The 20,206-nt window shown below is 37.7% G+C and overlaps 2 protein-coding genes across 3 annotated transcripts in view; one reads left to right on the top strand and one right to left on the bottom strand.

Moving 5' to 3' along the window:
- Positions 1 to 18,222, top strand: part of CFAP36 (cilia and flagella associated protein 36) — a 30,606-nt gene extending 12,384 nt beyond the window's left edge. The window contains exons 4-10 of the mRNA XM_082643145.1: positions 2,588 to 2,702; positions 6,780 to 6,867; positions 8,575 to 8,626; positions 10,240 to 10,342; positions 13,690 to 13,829; positions 14,017 to 14,166; positions 14,654 to 18,222. Coding sequence (XP_082499271.1) covers positions 2,588 to 2,702; positions 6,780 to 6,867; positions 8,575 to 8,626; positions 10,240 to 10,342; positions 13,690 to 13,829; positions 14,017 to 14,166; positions 14,654 to 14,755 — 750 coding nt within the window. The 3' untranslated portion in view covers positions 14,756 to 18,222. The remainder of the gene's footprint in view (positions 1 to 2,587; positions 2,703 to 6,779; positions 6,868 to 8,574; positions 8,627 to 10,239; positions 10,343 to 13,689; positions 13,830 to 14,016; positions 14,167 to 14,653) is intronic.
- Positions 16,810 to 20,206, bottom strand: part of PPP4R3B (protein phosphatase 4 regulatory subunit 3B) — a 67,744-nt gene continuing 64,347 nt past the window's right edge. For both annotated transcript variants that reach the window (XM_082643144.1, XM_082643143.1), the window contains exon 16: positions 16,810 to 18,479. In XM_082643144.1, the coding sequence (XP_082499270.1) occupies positions 18,384 to 18,479 (96 nt within the window). In that variant the 3' untranslated portion in view covers positions 16,810 to 18,383. The remainder of the gene's footprint in view (positions 18,480 to 20,206) is intronic.

Consider the following 20,206-nt stretch of genomic DNA (forward strand, 5'->3'; position numbering starts at 1 on the left):
TTCCCTGGACCAGCAGAGACCAACTGCTGTAAAGTTGTTAGGTTTAGCACACCAGTTTGATATTTAATCAAAAGGACCAGAACAATTACTTTTATAGGAGTTTTTAGTTTAAAAAGTTCTTCCTGGGGCCTCCCTGGTGGCGCAGTGGTTGAGAGTCCGCCTGCCGATGCAGGGGACACGGGTTCGTGCCCCGGTCCGGGAGGATCCCATATGCCGCGGAGCGGCTGGGCCCGTGAGCCATGGCCGCTGAGCCTGCGCGTCCGGAGCCTGTGCTCCGCAACGGGAGAGGCCACGGCAGTGAGAGGCCCGCGTACCGCAAAAAAAAAAAAAAAAAAAAAAAAAAAGTTCTTCCTTACGCTGTTCAATTTTAACACCCAGCCAGAAAGTTATTACTATATCTCCTTCATTCTCAAATGGAAATTTTCTACCATAGTGTCTGAAATGAGAATGCATTTTATAATTGATGGCATGTTATAATTTAATTGGCAGGGTTTTTTCCTTTTCTTATTGATACACGAAAGAATGGTTTATTTTGCCAATCTACGGAGTCTTAGAATTGACAAAATACTGTATTACTATTATTGTTATTATTATAATACTAATTTGCAGATGAAGAAACTGATGCCCAGAAGCCTAAATGATATGTCCAGAGTCATGCAGCTGGCCCAGAGTCATGCAGCTGGCGTATGGTTAAACTGGAAGTAGCCTTTGATATCAAGGGCTCATTTTTTGCCCCCAATTGTATCAATAGTCCTCAAACTTTAATGTTATAAGAATTATGTGGGGAGATACCTGGGTACCCATTGTTCAGAAATTTAGATTAATTATGTCTAGGGTAGGGCTCAGGAATATGCATTTAATAAGCCCTCTTTCCCGCATTTCTTAGATGTGTTAAGAACACTGTTTGAGAAGCCCTGCATTACAACTTTAAGGATCAGCTCAAACACTGACTTGCTGATAGCTCTAGTTGACACGTTGCCTTCAAGTGTTTGTTGATGAGGATGGAGTGCTTGATATTACTAATAAGATGTCTAAGAAGGCCAGAACAATGTTATGTGGTGGTGTAATCCCATAAGGGAGCCCTGGCAGACCAGACATAACTACTCTATTACAGAGGCTGGCTGCAGTTGTCTTTAATACTGATCACTGGGCTGCAACTTTATTTTTGTTTTGTTTTTAAGATATTTTTCATGTGGACCACTTTTAAAGTCTTATTGAATTCGTTACAATATTGCTTCTGTTTTATGTTTTGGTTTTTTGGCCGCCAAGCATGTGGGATCTTAGCTACCCGACCAGGGATCCAACCCGCATCCCCTGCAGTGGAAGGTGAAGTCTTAACCATTGGACCGCCAGAGAAGTCCCTGGGCTGCAACTTTCAGTTAAACATAGATGACACCTATTTGTCATCCCCTGCCCTGGGCCTTTTGAACAGTATATGTGAATTTAAAGGAAAAGAAACTTTCCCGTCTTTTTTTCCTGGGGAGATACATGGGTATCTTTATACATGGGACTCCTTATAAATGTCACAGAGAGCTGCTTTTACACTTTATTATTTTGTTTTGCTGTACTGCTTTTGTCTAGGATGTGAGCTGGTTGCTGCAGGAAGGACTCCTTCCTCTTTGTTTAGAGCTCTTTGATGGAACATTTGTTGAGGTGTGTCTTTGACATTATCGCTGCTGCCTACCTGGTGAACAGTAGCACACCCTCGGTTACCTCTGCATGATTCCTGTGGTCACCTTTTCCATGAATGTCATGTAAAGCTTGAAATAAGATTTGAGTAAGGTGAATAATATCTGAGTGTTTTCTTTTGGGTTTTCATGCATTTCAAATCTTATTCTACTTCTTACTGATTAGCTTGGGGATTTGTTTGCTTTTTGATATAACAATAGTTCTCTGTAGCTAAGAGAGTGTTAATTTGGGTACTCTAGGGTAGATACCTTTATTGTTTTTTCTTAATTTATTACACTTCTGTTTCATCCAGAAAAAGATTTCTTATCATAATTTCTAACTCTACTTCTTCCATGAAACTTTCTGCCTATAGGACTACTACAGTTGTGTTCTCACATTACTCCTACCACAGTATGCTTATTTTCCAGGCTTCATTTTTCTTTTTTGGCATTTACTCTTATTTGATTTGGTAATTTCATTAATTCAAGGATTATTTTGTAGTTACTGATTTATCACCAAAGAGTAAATTTCAGGTTGACAGAAGCTAAGCCAAATAGATATCATCATTTTGGCTGAAAAACAGATCCGGATATTGCAGTGGTAACTTTAAAAAAGTAAGCCCAATTCCGGTGTTGTTTTTTTGAGTTGCTCAGCACTGGCTCATTTGGAAAATGTATCACTGTCTGCCTTAGCTTCCTGGAGGGTGGGGATGGAGGGGTTGGGAGAGTCAGCCTCTTGAGAACCTACTTTAAAGGTTTTTAGAATAAAATCTTAAAATTGTCCTTTTGAGTCATCTAGTCACAAATAACAATGCAGCATTCTTGAATTAATGCACCTTTTGCAGTGGAAATGATTTGAGTGTTTGGGAAATAGTTTTAAAACTTGAATCTTCGTTTAACTTCCTGACTTCTTTTCACAGGCCATTTTGCAACCTGTATTGGCAGCAGAAGATTTTACTATCTTTAAAGCAATGATGGTCCAGAAAAACATTGAAATGCAGCTGCAAGCCATTCGAATAATTCAAGAGAGAAATGGTAATTACAAGATTGAATTTAGAAATCTAAGTGCTAAATGCATTTTTTTGGTGGCAGTTTTAACTAATATGGTCTTGATGTAGCTGCCTTGTATAAATTTATTTCAAGTTGGAAAGTCTATGGCTGACTTAAGAGATCCAAGAGTGCAAACTTCCTGATCACTGAGTGGTTGACATCTCAAAGAAAGCAGACCAGAATTTGATTTAATGTTTTAGGTTTCAGGGAGCTTGATTTTTCTGCCCAGCCACTGCATTTGTGAAATTCAGCATTTTTGAGTGGTCACAATTACAGTTACTGTCGAGAGAAGGTGACTACTCTTCTTCTGGCTTTATAGGAGACAGTGGTTCTCAAGCTTTTGGAAGCAGTTGGAGGGCTTGTTGAAACACATGTGGCTGTCTCCCCATTTCTGACTCAGTAGGTCTGGGGTAGGGCCTAATACTTTGCATTTTTAGCACGTTCCTAGCTGATGCTAAAGCTGCTGGTCCTGGGCCCGCACTGAGAACTACTGTTCTAGGGCAATGGGCAGATAGGATTGCGCCACCATCAGGTGGAAGAAAAAGCAGAACTCAAAGCCCTTGGTAACTACCTTTAGCTTTATCTTTTCCTTAACTCTCTGCCTAAACTCACGTTCTTTCTAGCTCTTCCTGCTTTTCTTCCCTTCCTGTGCACTTGACATCTTGACTCAGAACATCAGGGTTTCTAACCATACTTCTTGTTTTTGTACTATCTGCTTTTCACCCCAGGTGCTTATCTCAGTTTCCCATTTCTGACTCTGATGACCTTAATACCTGTGTATTCCTTTGCTTAATAGATTGCCACTGATATTCCTTACCATGCCAAACTCTAATGGTTTGGCAGCAGGGCCTTTTCTTTGCTTGTTTCTTGAAGATATGGGAGCTATAGTTTAGTTGTACTGTTTGCTTTTAAGGGTCTGGAGCATGCAGCAATAGGGCTTCTGTTGTTACAGGGCAAACATTAGAATGTTGCAGGGCCTTTGTTGTGGGTTCTCTCATTTGTCTGATATGTGTAAAGTCTATATCCTTTAGAGCCAACCACCATCAAAACTATTCCCTAAAATCCTAAAATTCATTTCACAGCAGGTAAGACAGCTGTTGTCTGTGGTTTGGAGATAGCACCATCCTAACCCTGAACGATGAATGACACTGTGCTGTTGCTTTGGTGTAAATAAGTTTGGAAAACAGTCTCTTTTTCTTTGTTTCTCTACCGTGGTTAGCTTCATAAAATCCCTTTCTCGTGTTTTCCTGCAGCTATGCTTTATTCTGACCTATGGGAAAATTTGAATAATTATTTCATGTTATTTAAAATTATTTTGGGGGGATCAGTTTTTTTTTTTTTTTTTTTGCGGTACGCGGGCCTCTCACTGTTGTGGCCTCTCCCGTTGCGGAGCACAGGCTCTGGACGCGCAGGCCCAGCGGCCATGGCCCACGGGCCCAGCCGCTCCGCGGCATGTGGGATCCTCCCCTACTGGGGCACGAACCCGCGTCCCCTGCATCGGCAGGCGGACTCTCAACCACTGCGCCACCAGGGAAGCCCAGGGGGGATCAGTTTTGATAAAAGAAATAGTGAACTTGATATTGGTACTCTATAGTTTTCAATTTAACCAGAAACATTTAAATTTTAATTAAAAGAGAACAGTTACACATAGCTTGTATCAGCTGGGTGCCTCAGGGTGCCATTAGCAGAATACCTCAGTGAAAATGGCCTAAGCAATAGGAAATTATCATCTCAATTGAACAAGAAGTCCAGAGGAAGGGAGGGAAGAAAGGTCCAGGGTTGGTTAATTTGGTGGCTCAGTGATGTTATTAAGGGCTCCGACATGGTTCCTCTTTATACTCTGCCATTCTCAGGATCTTCTCTCGTGATTGCACTCTGGCTGCATCGAATGCAGACTTTAATATCTCATGAAGAAAAGGGATGTTTCTTCCTGTACATCTTTTTTTTACTAGCAAGACAACACTTTCATGGAAGCCCCCTAGGAATTTTCCCCTTAGGTCCTATTGGTCAGGATTGGGGTGACATGCCTTTCTAAACCCTCTGGCAGGGGGAATGAGACCAGTTGCAATTGGCTTAAATCATGAGTCACTCTTGTGGGGTGGGGTAGGGCCCTGCCTCTGTGTACTTGGCTGCCTGGTAACTGCACACATATGGCTTATATTAGCAAGGAAGGACGAGGGGAATGATGTGGAATAATGCTGCTGTCAAACCACAGGGTGTGACAGTTTACTTACATTTAAACATAAACTAATACTTAGTTCTGCCATGAATTTTTAATACTTGTATTTAAGAATTTCACTTAACATAAATCCAGAGCAAAGTACCTTAGAGCAATGTTGATTTGCACTCAAAACTGCAGACTGTTTGTTTATGTGAGAAAAATTCAAAGACTCTCTGGATTCTGGTTGTATCTCATCAAAGAATTTGGGGAAAATGCAAACCAGAGCATTATTTTGATGGTTTTGTTACCGAGTCTAAGCTCGTACTGCTTGCTGCACGACAGGCCAGTAATCGAGAGACAAGTTGGGCTAGTGCCCCAAAGAACCATCTTGCCTGAGTTAGAATTCAGGCTCATTTTATACTAAAAGGGGAGGGAGTAAAGTCAAACCTTTTCTGGTTCCCATCAGCCTCTGGAGGGGATGTGTTAATTTCTTCCTCCCTGCAGTCATTCACAGATGGGCCTGGTCAGAAAGTTTCCTGTGAGCTAAACAAAGCTATTTTAGCTTAATGCTTATTATCTGGGAAGCAGGGTTCCCAGAGATGGGCCATTATGTATAATTTAAGCTTATAGGCAACATCCCTTTAGTGATTAACTTGTAATAGAATATAAAAGTGTCTTCCTTATTACAGTTTTGAGGTATTGCATACTGTTGTTTTATTCTTTCCTTAGTTTTTAAAATTTTCCATAAAAGGTGAATAGGAGAATACTAATTGTATAGCTTTTCACTGAGCAAAAATGCACTTAAGACCAATTTTCTGGTTGTGATACTATACTATAGTTTTGTAAATGTAACCCTTGGGGGAAACTGGGTAAAGAGTGCATAGCATCTCTCTGTATTGTTTCTTACAACTGCGTGTGAATCTGCAGTTATCTCAAAATGACAAGTTTACTTTACAATGCGTTTAAACATCAGGGGATTAGAATAATAAAGCTACTTTAATTTAGAGCAGATCCAAAATCCCATAGTCATATATGGATAAAGAAATGGAAGGTAAAAATTGGGGGACATGCTGTTAATGTTTTGGGAATATAATAATTATAGATAAAAATAGAACGCTTATTACCAGTCTACCTGCTTATCAGGAAGATATAGGTAATAAAGTAAATGAAACCAATGCTTAAAATTGCTTGCCATGAATTACTATTTGCCTTGGGCCAAAGTTGGTACTGCCTTGGTTTATAGTTATTAGCCCAATATTTGAATAGAAGCTCTGAGGGCAGAGGTTGTTTTATTCATCTTTATATTCCCCTTAAGTGCTTAGCACCATTCTTTTTTGCATGTAGTAAGCGGGGCCCTTTTCAGTAGCATTTGTTGTAGTATGAATGAAGAGTATTAACATGCTGTTTCAACTAATGATGTATTTTATATTTTGTTTTGTAAATGCTTTTCCCATTTAAGGAGTACTTTTGAGAGCATAGTTTCATTATTAGGAGCTTATTGAGTTCAATGGTATGTCCTGTATAGTATGATTATGGAAGATAATAGCTTAAATATAAACTATTTATTCTATAAATAGCTTATATTAATTCTATAAATTGCTTATATTAAATATAAGCAATTAATTTCTATTGTCGTATATTATTATTGTTATTTTAAATAAACAATACAAATAATTACCAAGAGTCATTTCTAGGTAAAATTGTGCTTTTTTGGTGGGGCTGATTCCCTAAAAGAAGAAAAAGTTAAAAAGACCATAGTTACAAAGATAATAGCTTAGAACATTTTTTTAAAGTGATAGATCTTAATAAACTTATTTGTACTTCTTGATGAACTAGAATAGTGAAAAATAAGTGTTTCAGTTGAGTTGATATTCTTCTGTATGGTCTTTGGTTTTGAACAGGTGTATTACCTGACTGCTTAACAGATGGTTCTGATGTGGTCAGTGACCTTGAACAGGAAGAGATGAAAATCCTGAGAGAAGTTCTCAGGTATGCTTCTTTAATTATTTTTTGAATGGATCATTAGTAATATTACAGTATGATCTGCATATGTTCTTTTTACCCAAAAAAATACTGTGAACTAGTAAAATATCTAAATTCTCTCCTAAAGACTATGAAAATGATTTATCATTTTATTTGTTTATAATTATGTATATATTACATTTCTTAATGGACAGAAAAAATTATTTTCAGATGACATACCAGATCAGCGTAGATGGGAGGGTCTTCCTCCACTCCCATCATGGGAATAGGAAACTAGCCACCAATGGGAACAAGATGCAGTAGACCCAGCCTGATGCCTGGAAGGGCTGTAGTGGCCTGAGATAAGCAGGAAACTCCTTGGCTTCTGGATCTGGGTATTAGAGGAGGCTTATGCCAGGTGTCTCACAGTAGGAGGTTGGACATCCCAGACTCCACAGACCAAATAGCTGACTCTTTGCTGGTCTCTTTCTTGCCTCAGTTACGTGATTCTCAGCCAAATGCCTGGCATGGAATGTGCAGCCCACTAAAGGGGCGTTTCCCCCTTTGGGCCTGTTGTCCCCTGACCCCTATGGGAATTTTAGAAGAGAGGGGCAATTGAGCACTTAATATTTAAATCTATGGGAATGTATAGGTTTAAGGCAAAAGGATACCTGCAGCTATTTGTGTCCCCTGCAGAATGGGGCCTTGACATTTGGTGGCCCTGGCTCTCCACTCTAACCACATACATGACCATCTTCTAGCATCTTGTAGTCCTCCCACCTACCCAACTTGTCCCCGGTTCCAAAGCAGGAGGGAGGTTAGGCAGGATGGTGGTTAGGAGGATGGGCCTAGTGGGGGACTGTGGAAGGAGCTGTAGGACTTTGTGCTGGATTTCAGGGGATTTGAGTGGTTGTGGGGAGGGAGGCAAGTTTGTGGGTGAACCCCGGCCTTTCCTGCCAGGTCCTCCTTTCCATGGCGAGGGCAAGTGGGAGCCTGAGACAACACACAACGCTCTGAGTTGAAAGATTTGAAGAGTTAAGGATATTTGGTAATAGGTTTAGAGGACTGGCAGTTTTGACTTGTACTGGTTGCTTTTGTTGGTTGATTGGTGGTTTGAAAACTGATCAGCATTGTGCTTTTAGATTTTACTGTATTTTCTACGGGCTTCTGGGGGCAGTGTACTACTGCATAAGCAGTGGAACTTAATCCTGAACATGTATGAGAGTTGAATTGGCTATTTTCCTAAATCAGACTTGCCTCAGTGAGCAGTTTACAAAAGCTGATAGGGCTTTGGCATAATGGCATCAGGAGAGCTGTGTGGTAGCTCAGATGCCATGGAAAAACTAGAATGAGGGGAGAAATGGATCTTAGGAGGAATGTAACTGATCTGTCTAAAGAGAGAGATCGAAGTCCATATTCATGAGATTTGCCATTCACATTTGGGCTTAGGATTTCAAACCTGTTGTTCTTTGTTTAGCTAGGGGTCCTTCACATCTCCAGAGGAAATAGGTAAACCTGTATTTTATGTGGCTAACTATATTATGCTGTTTAGGCCTATGTATGTCTTTCTCAGTTGATTGTAAGCTGCTTTAAGTTAAGCCTGATTATTTCCATCTTTGCTTCCAAAATTTCTTGCACATATTGTAAGCTTAGGTTAGCACGTTGCCTGTTGAATATTTGTTCTTTGACCAAAAGAGAACGTTTACTTTTCTACTTTATTTTTGTATATTTCAGAAAATCGAAAGAAGAATATGACCAGGAGGAAGAAAGAAAGAGTAAAAAGCAGGTGCCTACAAAACATATTAATATAATAAAAATATTTCATTGCTGCTATCCCTTAGGTTTACACCTGGGTTTTCTATTAAAGTTTAAGCTTAGGTGGAACGACACAGTTCCTCAGAGTATTCATATTTTCTTGGCAATTCTGAGCATTTATACTTGACTTTATAATTTTATTCACTTTATAATTCATCCAGCGACCTACCTTTTAAATTCCCGATAAAGAATGAGATTGTTCACTCCAAAAAAACTGAACGTAATACCATTCATTTTTGGGGGAATTTTTAATAGAAATTCCCCTTAATTTTATGAATAAAAGAAGATTAAAAAAATATTTTACTTCCCCACTCGCCTTGATTCCTTTACTGTTTTGAAACAGCATCTGCAGTTAATACTGAGGGTCCCTTGTAGACTTTAACATTGCCAGCTTGAAGCAGAATGATTCAGTTTCACATTTCCTGGCATACTCCTCTTTCATTAAGAACTGTTTCCATAAAGGGCCCAATCTTTCCTAAGGATCAATTAAACATGTATCTGGCTGAGGTGAGGGAAGATAATATTTATTTTTTCCTCCCCCCTTTTCTAGCTGCTTCCCTTTCCACATTTTCTCAAATCTCCCTGAAGGGAGAGTGAAACCTAATATAAAGTAATTCTCAGTTGCTTGAAAGTCATTTTCCTTTTTTTCCTTCAATGACTATGATACATGCTTGTATCATTTACTATATTTGAAAAAACCTATTTTACTCCAAGGTAACCAATGAAGAGCAAAAGAGAGATGTTTTAGGATTTAGAAGGGATTTATGTATCTTTGAGTAAATCTCCTTTTAGTAAATGGAGGTGAAATTCATAGTTAATAATATTTTTTAATGTGGGAGTATAGAACAGAAACTCGTTCAAAACTGCTCTCAGAAGACAGTAGTACTGGGAATTCCCTGGTGGTCCAGAGGTTAAGACTTCGCACTTCCACTGCAGACGTTGCCGGTTTGCTCCCTGGTTGGGGAACTAAGATCCCACAGGCCGGCGATGTGGCCACAGACACACACACAAAAAGACAGTAGTATTGACTTTCTGATTTATATGTAAACTATATCAGGCTTCTTGAATAATAATATGTTTCGGGGTGTATGGTTTTTTTAGACTTCACAGTAAATTGAAGTGCAATAAAATGAGGTATACCTGTAAACCAGTTTGTGGTTGCTTCAGGCATATCACAGTAGTGGTATTATTATTATATTTTTTAGATTATTTTAAGTGAAAAAACACCTTATAAATCAGTGATTTTATTTCTTTTAGAGTATTTCTTGGTGTCTTAGTCAAGGTCACATGAGTAGTAAGAGTGAAGCCTAGGTTTGAACTCACTTCTTTCTGAATCCAAAGTCTTAACCAAACTAGTTATTCTTAGCACTGCATGATTGGAAATGAGAATGTTTACCTACCTCAAAAAGTAGAAGATAAAAAATGGTGGAAACATCTTAAAAACTTTGGAAAAATAGAATCTCTGATTTATTATCCATTCAGTAGACAATAGTTTTTTAAACTAATGTGTATGAATCCCTTAAGTAGTGAATTATTCAGAATTAATCTAAAGTATTTGTTAAATTATATTGTTGATTCCTGAAGCTATCAGAGGCTAAAACAGAAGAGCCTCCGATGCATGCCAATGAAACTGCAAAAATGAATAATTCCCAAGGGGATGGTGAACATTTTGCACACCCACCCTCAGGTAAGGTTGAAATGTACTGAAATTTCTGAATAATATGAATACATAAACACTGTAAAGAGTGTGTTACTTTCTCATACATACTTCACCCTCAAAAATCCTGTGAGGGAGTCTTGAATGGCCATCGGTATTTAATGTTCTTTGTGAATTTAGCTAAAGAGGTTGCTTGTAGGAGATAGCTGACAGAGAGGGCGTAGCCCCCAAATTTCTAAGTGAAGCTTGGAACCCAGAGCTGTGATCAAAATTCCTTGGGGAAGCCCCCAGCCTTTATGCCATGACTACAGCATTCAAGGTATGTTCACATAACATTTGGTACTCTCTTCCTTGACCATAATTACATGGTGTTTGAGAGTTAGAAGCTGAACAGGGAAAGATAATATTAACTTATTTTCCTAGTGAATTAAAACACAATTAGAAAATAACAGGTAGCCAATTTATTTAGAAGTTTAGTCAGAAACTATTGTTGAAACCAAAATTGATGAGAATCCTTGTGGGAAATGTTAGTGGATGATCTTGTTCACTATGTGACAAATCATTTTCAATATATGTATTCTGATTTCCTTTATAAGAAGACAGGTAATTCTGAAACAGAACTTGAATCATGATCATGAATTTACTTCATTTTTATTATGGATTTCTGTGGTTTTTAGGTGCATGTCCTTTTATCAATTAAAAAAACCCGTAACTCTGTGAGGTAGATATTATGGTCCTTATTTTTCTTTTATTTTTTTAAAACAAGAAATTCAAGGAACTTGAGTGAGGTCCAAAATCACTGAGCTCTTAAATAGTGGAACTGTGACTTACCTTGGTCTTCTGACTCCAAATCTTGTGTTTTTCTACACTTCATAGAAGTTTTATAATTGAGATAGATAGGTTTGATGTTTATCCACTGTTTTAAGGAACTAAATGCTTAGTTGATAAAACAGTGGGGCATATGAAACAGAAGCAGGTTTATGAAGTTATCTGGCTTTTTCCTTCCTAGCAAATCTAATAATTTCTTTTCTTTTTTCATATTCTGCAGGTTCTGAGTAGAATAACCTCATTTGAATTATGTCTGTGAAAGCACCTGCTTTAGATTTGTTTGAGTGCTTTTAAAATTTGCTGGCCCAAATTTAGCTTTTTGTTTTATATAGACCTAAGTACATATACTGTTCTAATCTTGTGTCTGATATAATTTGAATATATTTGCTTATCTGACTATTAAGTGAAACTATTATAGAAAACTTAATCTCAAGCCATTTGTAACTCGATTATGCACATTAGCGGTAGAGAAACTGGCAGATAATTTCAAAAGTAATGATTTTAATTTTTAAAAACTATTCTATTTTTTAAAAAAAATGAGTATATCTGATATTACGGGCAATCACTGCATACAAAGTGCCCATGAGAAAGGCCTAATGTGGGAGGAATCATAAAGGTGTTTGACCTCCTGCTTATCCCTTTGCTCATGTCTTTCCCTGGTTCCTGCTGGAAATGGATAGCATCTGTTCTCAGATTGACGCAGGGTTGCCAGTGATGAGATGATCTTTCTTTAAGCTAGCTGGCTTTCCGATTCTCCATTCTTAGAAATCAGAGAAGTTAAGTATTTTTGCTTCAGGTACTTTTCTCTCTAGTTAGAATATAAAAGGTGTTCATAACCAACAAACTCAAGGAACTGTCCAGACCAAGTATATGAATTGAATATAAATGCTTATGTGCCTGGGATTCCCCCATCCTCAGAATTTTACTGTCTTGTCCCCAGCTCTGTGGTTCCATATTTGGGGGCTAAGCCCACCACTGCTCAAAGTCACCATCATATGAATGGCATGTTTAATTTTGTCTGCATATTTTGACCAACTTGTTGAAGCTCATCTTCATTTCTGTTTAAGTTAGTTCTGAGCTAGCTCCCTGTATAGGTTGGTTGGAGTGTTAGCGGCGGCCTCATCTCTTCCATGGAGACTTCCCTTTCTGTCCAAGAGCCTGAAGAGCTTTTCTTCTTCTAACCTCCCTGGCACTGCAGTCAGTCCACTCACCCTGTGCTAAAGCAGTGATCCTTGGGCAAGTTTCTTGCTCCTGCAAAGTTTTATTTCTGGTTTTACCATGCTGGATTTTTAATCATTTAGAGACGTGAATATCACGTTCTCCCATGATGCTTTTAATTCTTGGCATCATTTTTATGTGTCTTTGCTTGTCTCACCAGCTGTCTTTCATAGTCCATGTATTACAGTGAAAATGTTTTATCTTAAAAAAAACCCACCTTATCTTATAATAAAAAATGTCTCGGGCTTCCCTGGTGGCGCAGTGGTTGAGAGTCCGCCTGCTGATGCAGGGGACACGGGTTCGTGCCCCGGTCCGGGAAGATCCCACATGCCGTGGAACGCCTGGGTCCGTGAGCCATGGCTGCTGAGCCTGCACGTCCGGAGCCTGTGCTCCGCAATGGGAGAGGCCACAGCAGTGAGAGGTCCGCACACCGCAAAAAAAAAAAAAAAAGTCTCAAAAGCAATTAGCATGTTAATCCTGTCTCTTGGCACAGTTACCAAATAACTGGAAGGTATTGAGTACTCATGTTCTATCCGCTTCCAAGTTCTACTTACTGTATTTATTTACGTAGTTTTTTACATCTTTATTGGAGTATAATTGCTTTATAATGTTGTGTTAGTTTCTGCTGTACAACAAAGTGAATCATCTATATGTATACATATATCCCCATATCCCCTCCCTGTTGAGTCTCCCTCCCATCCTTCCAATCCCACCCCTCTAGGTTATCACAAAACATCAAGATGATCTCCCTGTTCTACTTACCTTAAAATCTTCATTTTTAAAATGTTTGTTAGTAGGTTTATAGTTATCTTCAGTATGTAGTACAGATTATTGATATTACTGGCACTTATTCCTCCAATACAAAAAATTATAGCTTTATAATAATTGTCCTGAAAACATAAGGTCACTTAACAGTTTTTGCCTGCAAGCAGAAGTTTGAAAGCCAAAATTACATTGTTAGTAAGGGATTTTAGTGCACTGTTTATTTGGCTTGTATGGCAACCTTGTATTACATTTTACTGTAGTTCTAATCTTTAGACAAGAATTATATCTTTTTGTAGCTATAGTACCAAACAGCAGGAGCTTGGTATTTATTTGTTGAAATGTCATTATTCACAAGAACAGTAGTTCAAGCTCCTTGAGGACAGGGACCACATTTATTGTTCTCACCCAGTGCCTAGCACAATGTAGGCACTGAATCAATGCATGCTGAGTGAATGAGTATGAGAAAGACCCAAGTATTATTACCACTAGCTCATTTTGGTGAACCTAGTGTAATAACTTAATATTTCTTATAATATTCTAATTGGTCTCTGTCTGATTACTGCCAGAAGTTAAAGTGCATTTTGCTGATCAGTCAGTACAATCTTTGACAAGAAAGCTGGAAACGTTGCCTGAAAGTTCCTCCCTCCCACAAAAAGACCTGAAGATTCCTGGCTTTGAACATGCAAACATTGAGGGACCAATAGCAGTAAGTAAAAGATATTACTTTTTAAGAACTATGAGCAAAATGATAAAGTACTAGGAACAAACAATGTAAACAGCCATACACACTTGGCTTTTATTGCGGTCTTGAACTCAAACTTCTAATTTAATCAGTCAGTGGGTATCTGTGCCACTTATGCAGACTTGATTTTTCCTTCTCTTATCTGACCCAGAATTTATCAACACTTGGAACAGAAGAGCTCCGGCAACGAGAACACTATCTGAAGCAGAAGAGAGATAAGTTGATGTCCATGAGAAAGGATATGAGGACTAAGCACATACAAAATTCGGAGCAGAAAGGAAAACCTACTGGGGAGGTAGAGGTATGGCTAGCTCTAGTATGTGAAAATTTGCAAATTTACAGGTGGGATTCTCAAAATCAGCATATGTGCTCTTGTAGATCTATTCATATTAACCTCCCTGTTAGTGTAGCACCTGCTAATAAGTCTCTTCTAGGCAGTGAGATGGTTGTGATAGGAGGATTTTGTGAAGTAGAAATGGTAGCAGTTTTATGATTCTTTACTTGCCCTGCTCTGAGCACTGAAGGGTCAGCCGTCTGTTTTACCTGAGCCTTTTGAAATATTTTATCATAGAGCAGCATCAGTACCCTAGCCACCACCTCTTCCCCAAGAAGAGATTTTTACAAAGAAGAGATTTAGGGAACTCAGTCCATGTGTGGCTTTTTTTTTTTTTTTTTTTAGTTTACTGAATGTTCTAATATTTGTTCAAGGCAGTATGTTAGGAATTTTAGAAAATGAACCCATCTTATACTACTGTAGCCAATTTTTTTTCTTTTATTTTTTTTTTAAGGAAATGACAGAGAAACCAGAAATGACAGCAGAGGAGAAGCAAACATTACTAAAGAGGAGATTGCTTGCAGAGAAACTTAAAGAAGAAGTTATTAATAAGTAATTTTAAGAACAATTTAGCAAAGCAGTAGTTCAAAATTTCTTAAAAATAAATTATTTAATCCTTAAACAGAGCCTGTTAGTTTCAAATACTTGTGTTTGTAAATGCAAATATAACCTTATTGTTACTATTTTATTAAACATTTGAGGTAAAGGGTGGCGGGGAAGGCAGTTACTTATGCTGACCAGTTCAATACAAATTTCTGAATAATGTTCTCTCATGGAGAGAAGGTATAGAAAGCTAACTGATAGTGCATTCATTCATTGTTTGTGCTAAGCATTGTGTTGCATGCTAAGGATACAGTAGCCTAGTAGATCGACAGGGTCCCTGCTTTCACGGAGCCAGTGAAGAGCCAAGTGTTTGTTAGAAGGGAAAAGGGCAGTGTTTTATCATAAACAGGGCCCTGCAGCTGTCAGAATGGCTAGCATACAGACAGAATGAGGGAGGGGGTTAGCACACGGAATTCGAGATAGGTGGGGGTGCTGATTTGCAAGGCTTGTGGGGAATGTGAGGGAAGGTTCATGATGAAAATGTTCATTTTAAAAAGATGTGTGGCTGCTGTGTGGAAACTACTGGGTGAGTTAGAGTAGCTGTGGGTGAACAGGTATAGGGTGATCAATCTAATGAAAAGAGTGGTTCTCTGGGGTGGTGGTGGACAGATTTTAGCATCCCACATCGAGGCAGGCGCAAACAGGACTTCGAAAATAGACATGGGGATGTTAAAAATACTGTCGATTACTCTTTCTAGAAGAGCTACCACTAAAACAGATAAAGGAACAATTGCTTGAGCCTGTTGACCGGAATTCTGCCATGGGTGTAGGTCTTCTGTGTGTGAAGTGATCCCGGGTAGTGTTCTGTTGTCCATTTGCTAAAAAATAACCAGAAATAGTAGGAGAGAAACCTTCCTTTCAGAAGCTTCCTGTGTTGTATCATCCCATAAGCATCCTCTTTTCTAGTTACGGGCCACTCCTGAGTTTAACTTACAATTCCATTTTATCTCCTTAAATCTATCGTTATAAGCTTTTTAAAAGGGATACCAAAATTAACGTTAGTTCCAACTTTCAACGTGCAGAGAAAACACAGCATCACTTTATATTTGTCACATTTTCATCACAGATGGACAAGTTGAAAAACTAGTGGTTAAAACACAGAAATCTGTTCATGTAGCTTTTTATTAAAAATAGTTTCTATATTGCATACATGTTTACAGATATAATTTTAAGAGAACCTCAGGCATACAAATGTGGGCTCTGGCTTGCTTCACTGAGTGAAGATAGATAAAGATAAAAATCTTGATCTGCCTGAGGGTAGTCATTTAAGACAGCAGCTAACATGTAATCTTAAGTTAGTTATTCTTTCAAGGGTTATTTTTAAGTCTTGTTTTCGTATCATTGTGGGTGAGCTTCTGTACCATGAAAAGTGTTTTCCTGTAATTCAACAAAACATTCACATTTCTGCTACAAGAAAAGTTTCCTATGATGATTTTAATGATTTAAAAGACTCGTGGCAGTTCTTCAGAAAGGAAAATTAAAGAAGAAACTTCATAAGATATATAAAGATAATACTTCCTACTGGAACTTAAAATTACTTAATCAGGAAGAGTCAAGAGTAAATAGGGAAACGCTTTAGGGTTGGGCTTCTTAGAGTCCAAGAGGAAATTTAATAAGAGCTAAGAAGAGTGAAGGGGCTTGATAAAAGTTGCTTGAAAGAAAGTGTATTCATATGGTAACTTTACTGATCTTGGTTTAAATCCTGAGTCACTTGCCTTTATGAGGTGGAAGGTCTTTTTCAATATATGTACCTTTAATCAAAGAGGTGATAACAGCCCAATGCTGTGATGCTTTGGTGCTGGGACTTTATGTGTCCAAGGCATACCTTCTATGTGCAGTTGACCCTTGTTTGTTTAGAATTCTTTCATTCAGATTGGTGTATGACACAGTGGTCTATAATAAATATCTATGGATAACTTACCGGCTTTAAAAAGATATTGTAAAACGGACACATCTCAAAATGGAGTTTACTTATATTTACAACAAACCAAACAAAAGCAACAAACATAGAATTACAGGGTCACATTTTAATTCCTGAATTTTACAGGTCAGCATTAATATCACCACATGTATACAAATGGTGTAAAACAAGTACAGTGGTATTTTTAATACAAAATAAACATCTGTTTTATGGAAAAACTATACTTCGTATCTACACAGACAGCCCATCTTCCAAACAATAGCCAAAATTAAAATTAACTACAAAATCTCCAAAACAGGGGAAACTGCTTCAGTTTAAGCTATTCCAGGAAAAATGGACCCGTAACACATTACAAGGGTGATCTGAAGGCTGTAGCTGGAATTACTATTTTTAGTTTTTTGGTTTTTTTCTTCCCAATGCATTAAATTGTAGTTTGGGGGATGTTTTTCTCACTTCAGCATCTCAGATCATAGATGAGCAAACTAACATTAAAATATTTACAGTTAACTTGCTGTTCTAAAAATAAAACCTCTTAACTGTTTGCCTCAGTTTATTTTAAACTCATTTACGTATGTGGAATGTGTGCTTTTATTCTTAAAAAAAAAAAAGCAGCTTTCATATTACACCCTTGTTAGTTCTTGGAAAGCTTCATGTGCTGCATACTCTGACACTGAAGTAACTTCTTGGATCAAAATGGCCTGTAGATATTAAATGCCACTTAATTCAGCACTATTCTTTGTATGTTAGTCTTTATAAATTACACTTTAAAACTTGCCTGCAGCTCTGGAGAGAGACAACTTTATTAACAAAGCAGAAAGTGACTTCAAAGTATCTTCCACAAAAGATTGTACTGGTAGGCAGTTGAAAACATTCTGTTCAATCCACTCCCATTTCTAGAGAAAATCATTTTGAAATACTACCGTACTGATTCTTGGCATCTGTTATCTCTAAAAGTGCTGATTTTAAAGTTATATTAACAAAACTGTCCATTTTGAATCCAGCTTGTTTGTTTTCATCAAAATACACACTGAAAGTTCCTGGTTTAGAAAACTCAACATGTGCTGTAATACAGGGTGTATTTCCCTCTACCTACCAGTAAGGCTGAATTTCTGTTATATCTTCAAAGAAATGGTCCCAACAGCTTAACTTCATTTTTTATGATAGTTGAACTTGTTTTCCATAAAAATTTCTTTTAAAAAGAGGCAACTGATTAAAAGAACAACATGGCCAGCACCATTATACAAGTAATGTTATTGGGTTTGCAACTGAAGTTTTATAACTGTTTCTAAATCAGAAACCCTCCTGGAGCAACCCTGCATTAATATTATTTTATCAACTTTGTCCCTCCCCTAAACCGTCCCAAAACCTGAGAGTTTCCTTGCTGAGAAGCTATCTCCCAGGTTCTGGTTACTAACTTTTTTTTTTGACAGCCTGAAAGGCAAACCCCTTAATTACTAGCAAGTGATCAAGTTCCTGGGAAGCCTGTTTTTTTTTTTTTTTTACAGAACTAAACTCTCCTAGCTGATACACTGAGTGTCTTCTGCTATTCCTTGTATATTTATAAGTTCAAGTGAGAAAGCTTTCTGATTCAGATTTTCAGCTCATTGAACAGTTGCAGCATTTTTGTACAACCACATGTTGAGGGTCCCCAGTAAATATCTTATGAGCCAAGACGAGGTCTTTTCCTGGGAGATGTTTCTTCTTCTTCATCTTCCTCTTCATCATCTGGATAATCCACTAAACCAACCAAACTTCCCTATTGAAGAATAAAAAAAAAATTTAACATATGTAACTTAAAAAAAAAAGCTTATCAGTACAAATGTAGTCACTTTTAAAGGTATTAGAAATCATTTTTCTAAACTAACCACATATATCTGAAACAGATATATTTGAATCTGATAAAGGAACTGCTTGAAATTATGAACACTTAGTAATAAGTACAACTGGTGGTATTCTTAGTTACCCTCAACTTTTTTATGGGATTTTTAATGATACCTCCTAATTCAACTCAGCAAAATTTCACTGTGGAAAAATATCTCCAAACAGTAGATGATTCACAAAGAATCATGACATTTGGAGCTAGAAGGACCTTGGAGATGAACTAGTTCATTTCTCTAACCTTACACTAGAGATGATAGCCAGCCAGTGACAAAAAGTTGCTTTTCAGTCTCTATTCCTCATGTACATATTTCATCACTAAGTACACATCATTGTTTTTTGTTCTGCTTTTTTAAGAATAATTTTAAATGGCTGACGATAATAAACACATGAACTGGCTCCTAAAAACTAATGACAAAAATTTAGGGCTATCTCTCTCTACCTAGAAGAAAAGGATCAGATATTTCAGGTGTTTGGCCTTTTGTAAGTAATGGACCCCTTTGCAAATCCTATCAAAGCTCTGGACACTTTACCCAGACAATTAATATGTCCTCAGGTCTGCATTAATTTGAACCAATTCCATGAAATCTGTACACATACCGTACGGGTTAAGAGAGCTACTGTAAACACTGCATCTAGTTCAAACCCTTAAGACCTCTAGGGGATAAGCAAGTACAATTGAAATGAGTCATATTTCAAACCTAAGTAGCTTCATACCTAAAGAATCCAGGCATCTGGCATTAACACTTTACCAGAATGTAACTGAAACACTGTAATATTAATCAGCAAAGGGCCCTGAGCAGCTAGAAACAGTTTTCAGAAAGTCTGTGAACCAAATAAAACTTATAGTTAAGTGAGAATCTTTCTGCTTTCTCAGCTTAACACACAAATTGTAAATTGGATAAGAAGTAATGTGGCTAAATTTAAAACAAAATGTAAAGCACTTGGCACAGTGCTTGGTATGTAGTTAATATTCAGTAATTGCTATTAGCTACTATTACTGTTATCATTATTATTTGTTATTTGGTTTCTAAGCCAAACAAGTTGGACGAAAGGAAGTAGAAGACATAATTACAGCATAAAAAGGCACCAGTCTGATATTCACACAGCAAATTAAGGAAAGTTTTAATTTTGCTTTTAATACTATATATCATATTATACAAACATTTCAGTTCCAAATGGTTAACATTTAAAATAATTTTGGGGGGCTTCCCTGGTGGCGCAGTGGTTGAGAGTCCACCTGCCAATGCAGGGGACATAGGTTTGTGCCCTGGTCTGGGAGGATCCCACATGCCGCGGAGCGGCTGGGCCTGTGAGCCATGGCCGCTGAGCCTGTGCATCCGGAGCCTGTGCTCCGCAACGGGAGAGGCCACAACAGTGAGAGGCCCGCGTACCGCAAAAAAAAAAAAAAAGTAATACAGTAAATAATTATACTTATATTGTGTGGGCCAAAAAGTGCCTTCGGTTTTTAAGTAAAAATAAAAGACACATTTTTTTATTAAAAAAAATAATCTTTGGCATAAGATCAATAAATATTCTGTCTGACACTCGGCTACACAATTTAGTTTTCATTTTACCTCTATTATCTATACATATATACACCAT

The sequence above is a fragment of the Mesoplodon mirus genome, assembly GCF_964341445.2.
Source record: "Mesoplodon mirus genome assembly, chromosome: 14".
Taxonomy (NCBI): Eukaryota; Metazoa; Chordata; class Mammalia; order Artiodactyla; family Ziphiidae; genus Mesoplodon; species Mesoplodon mirus.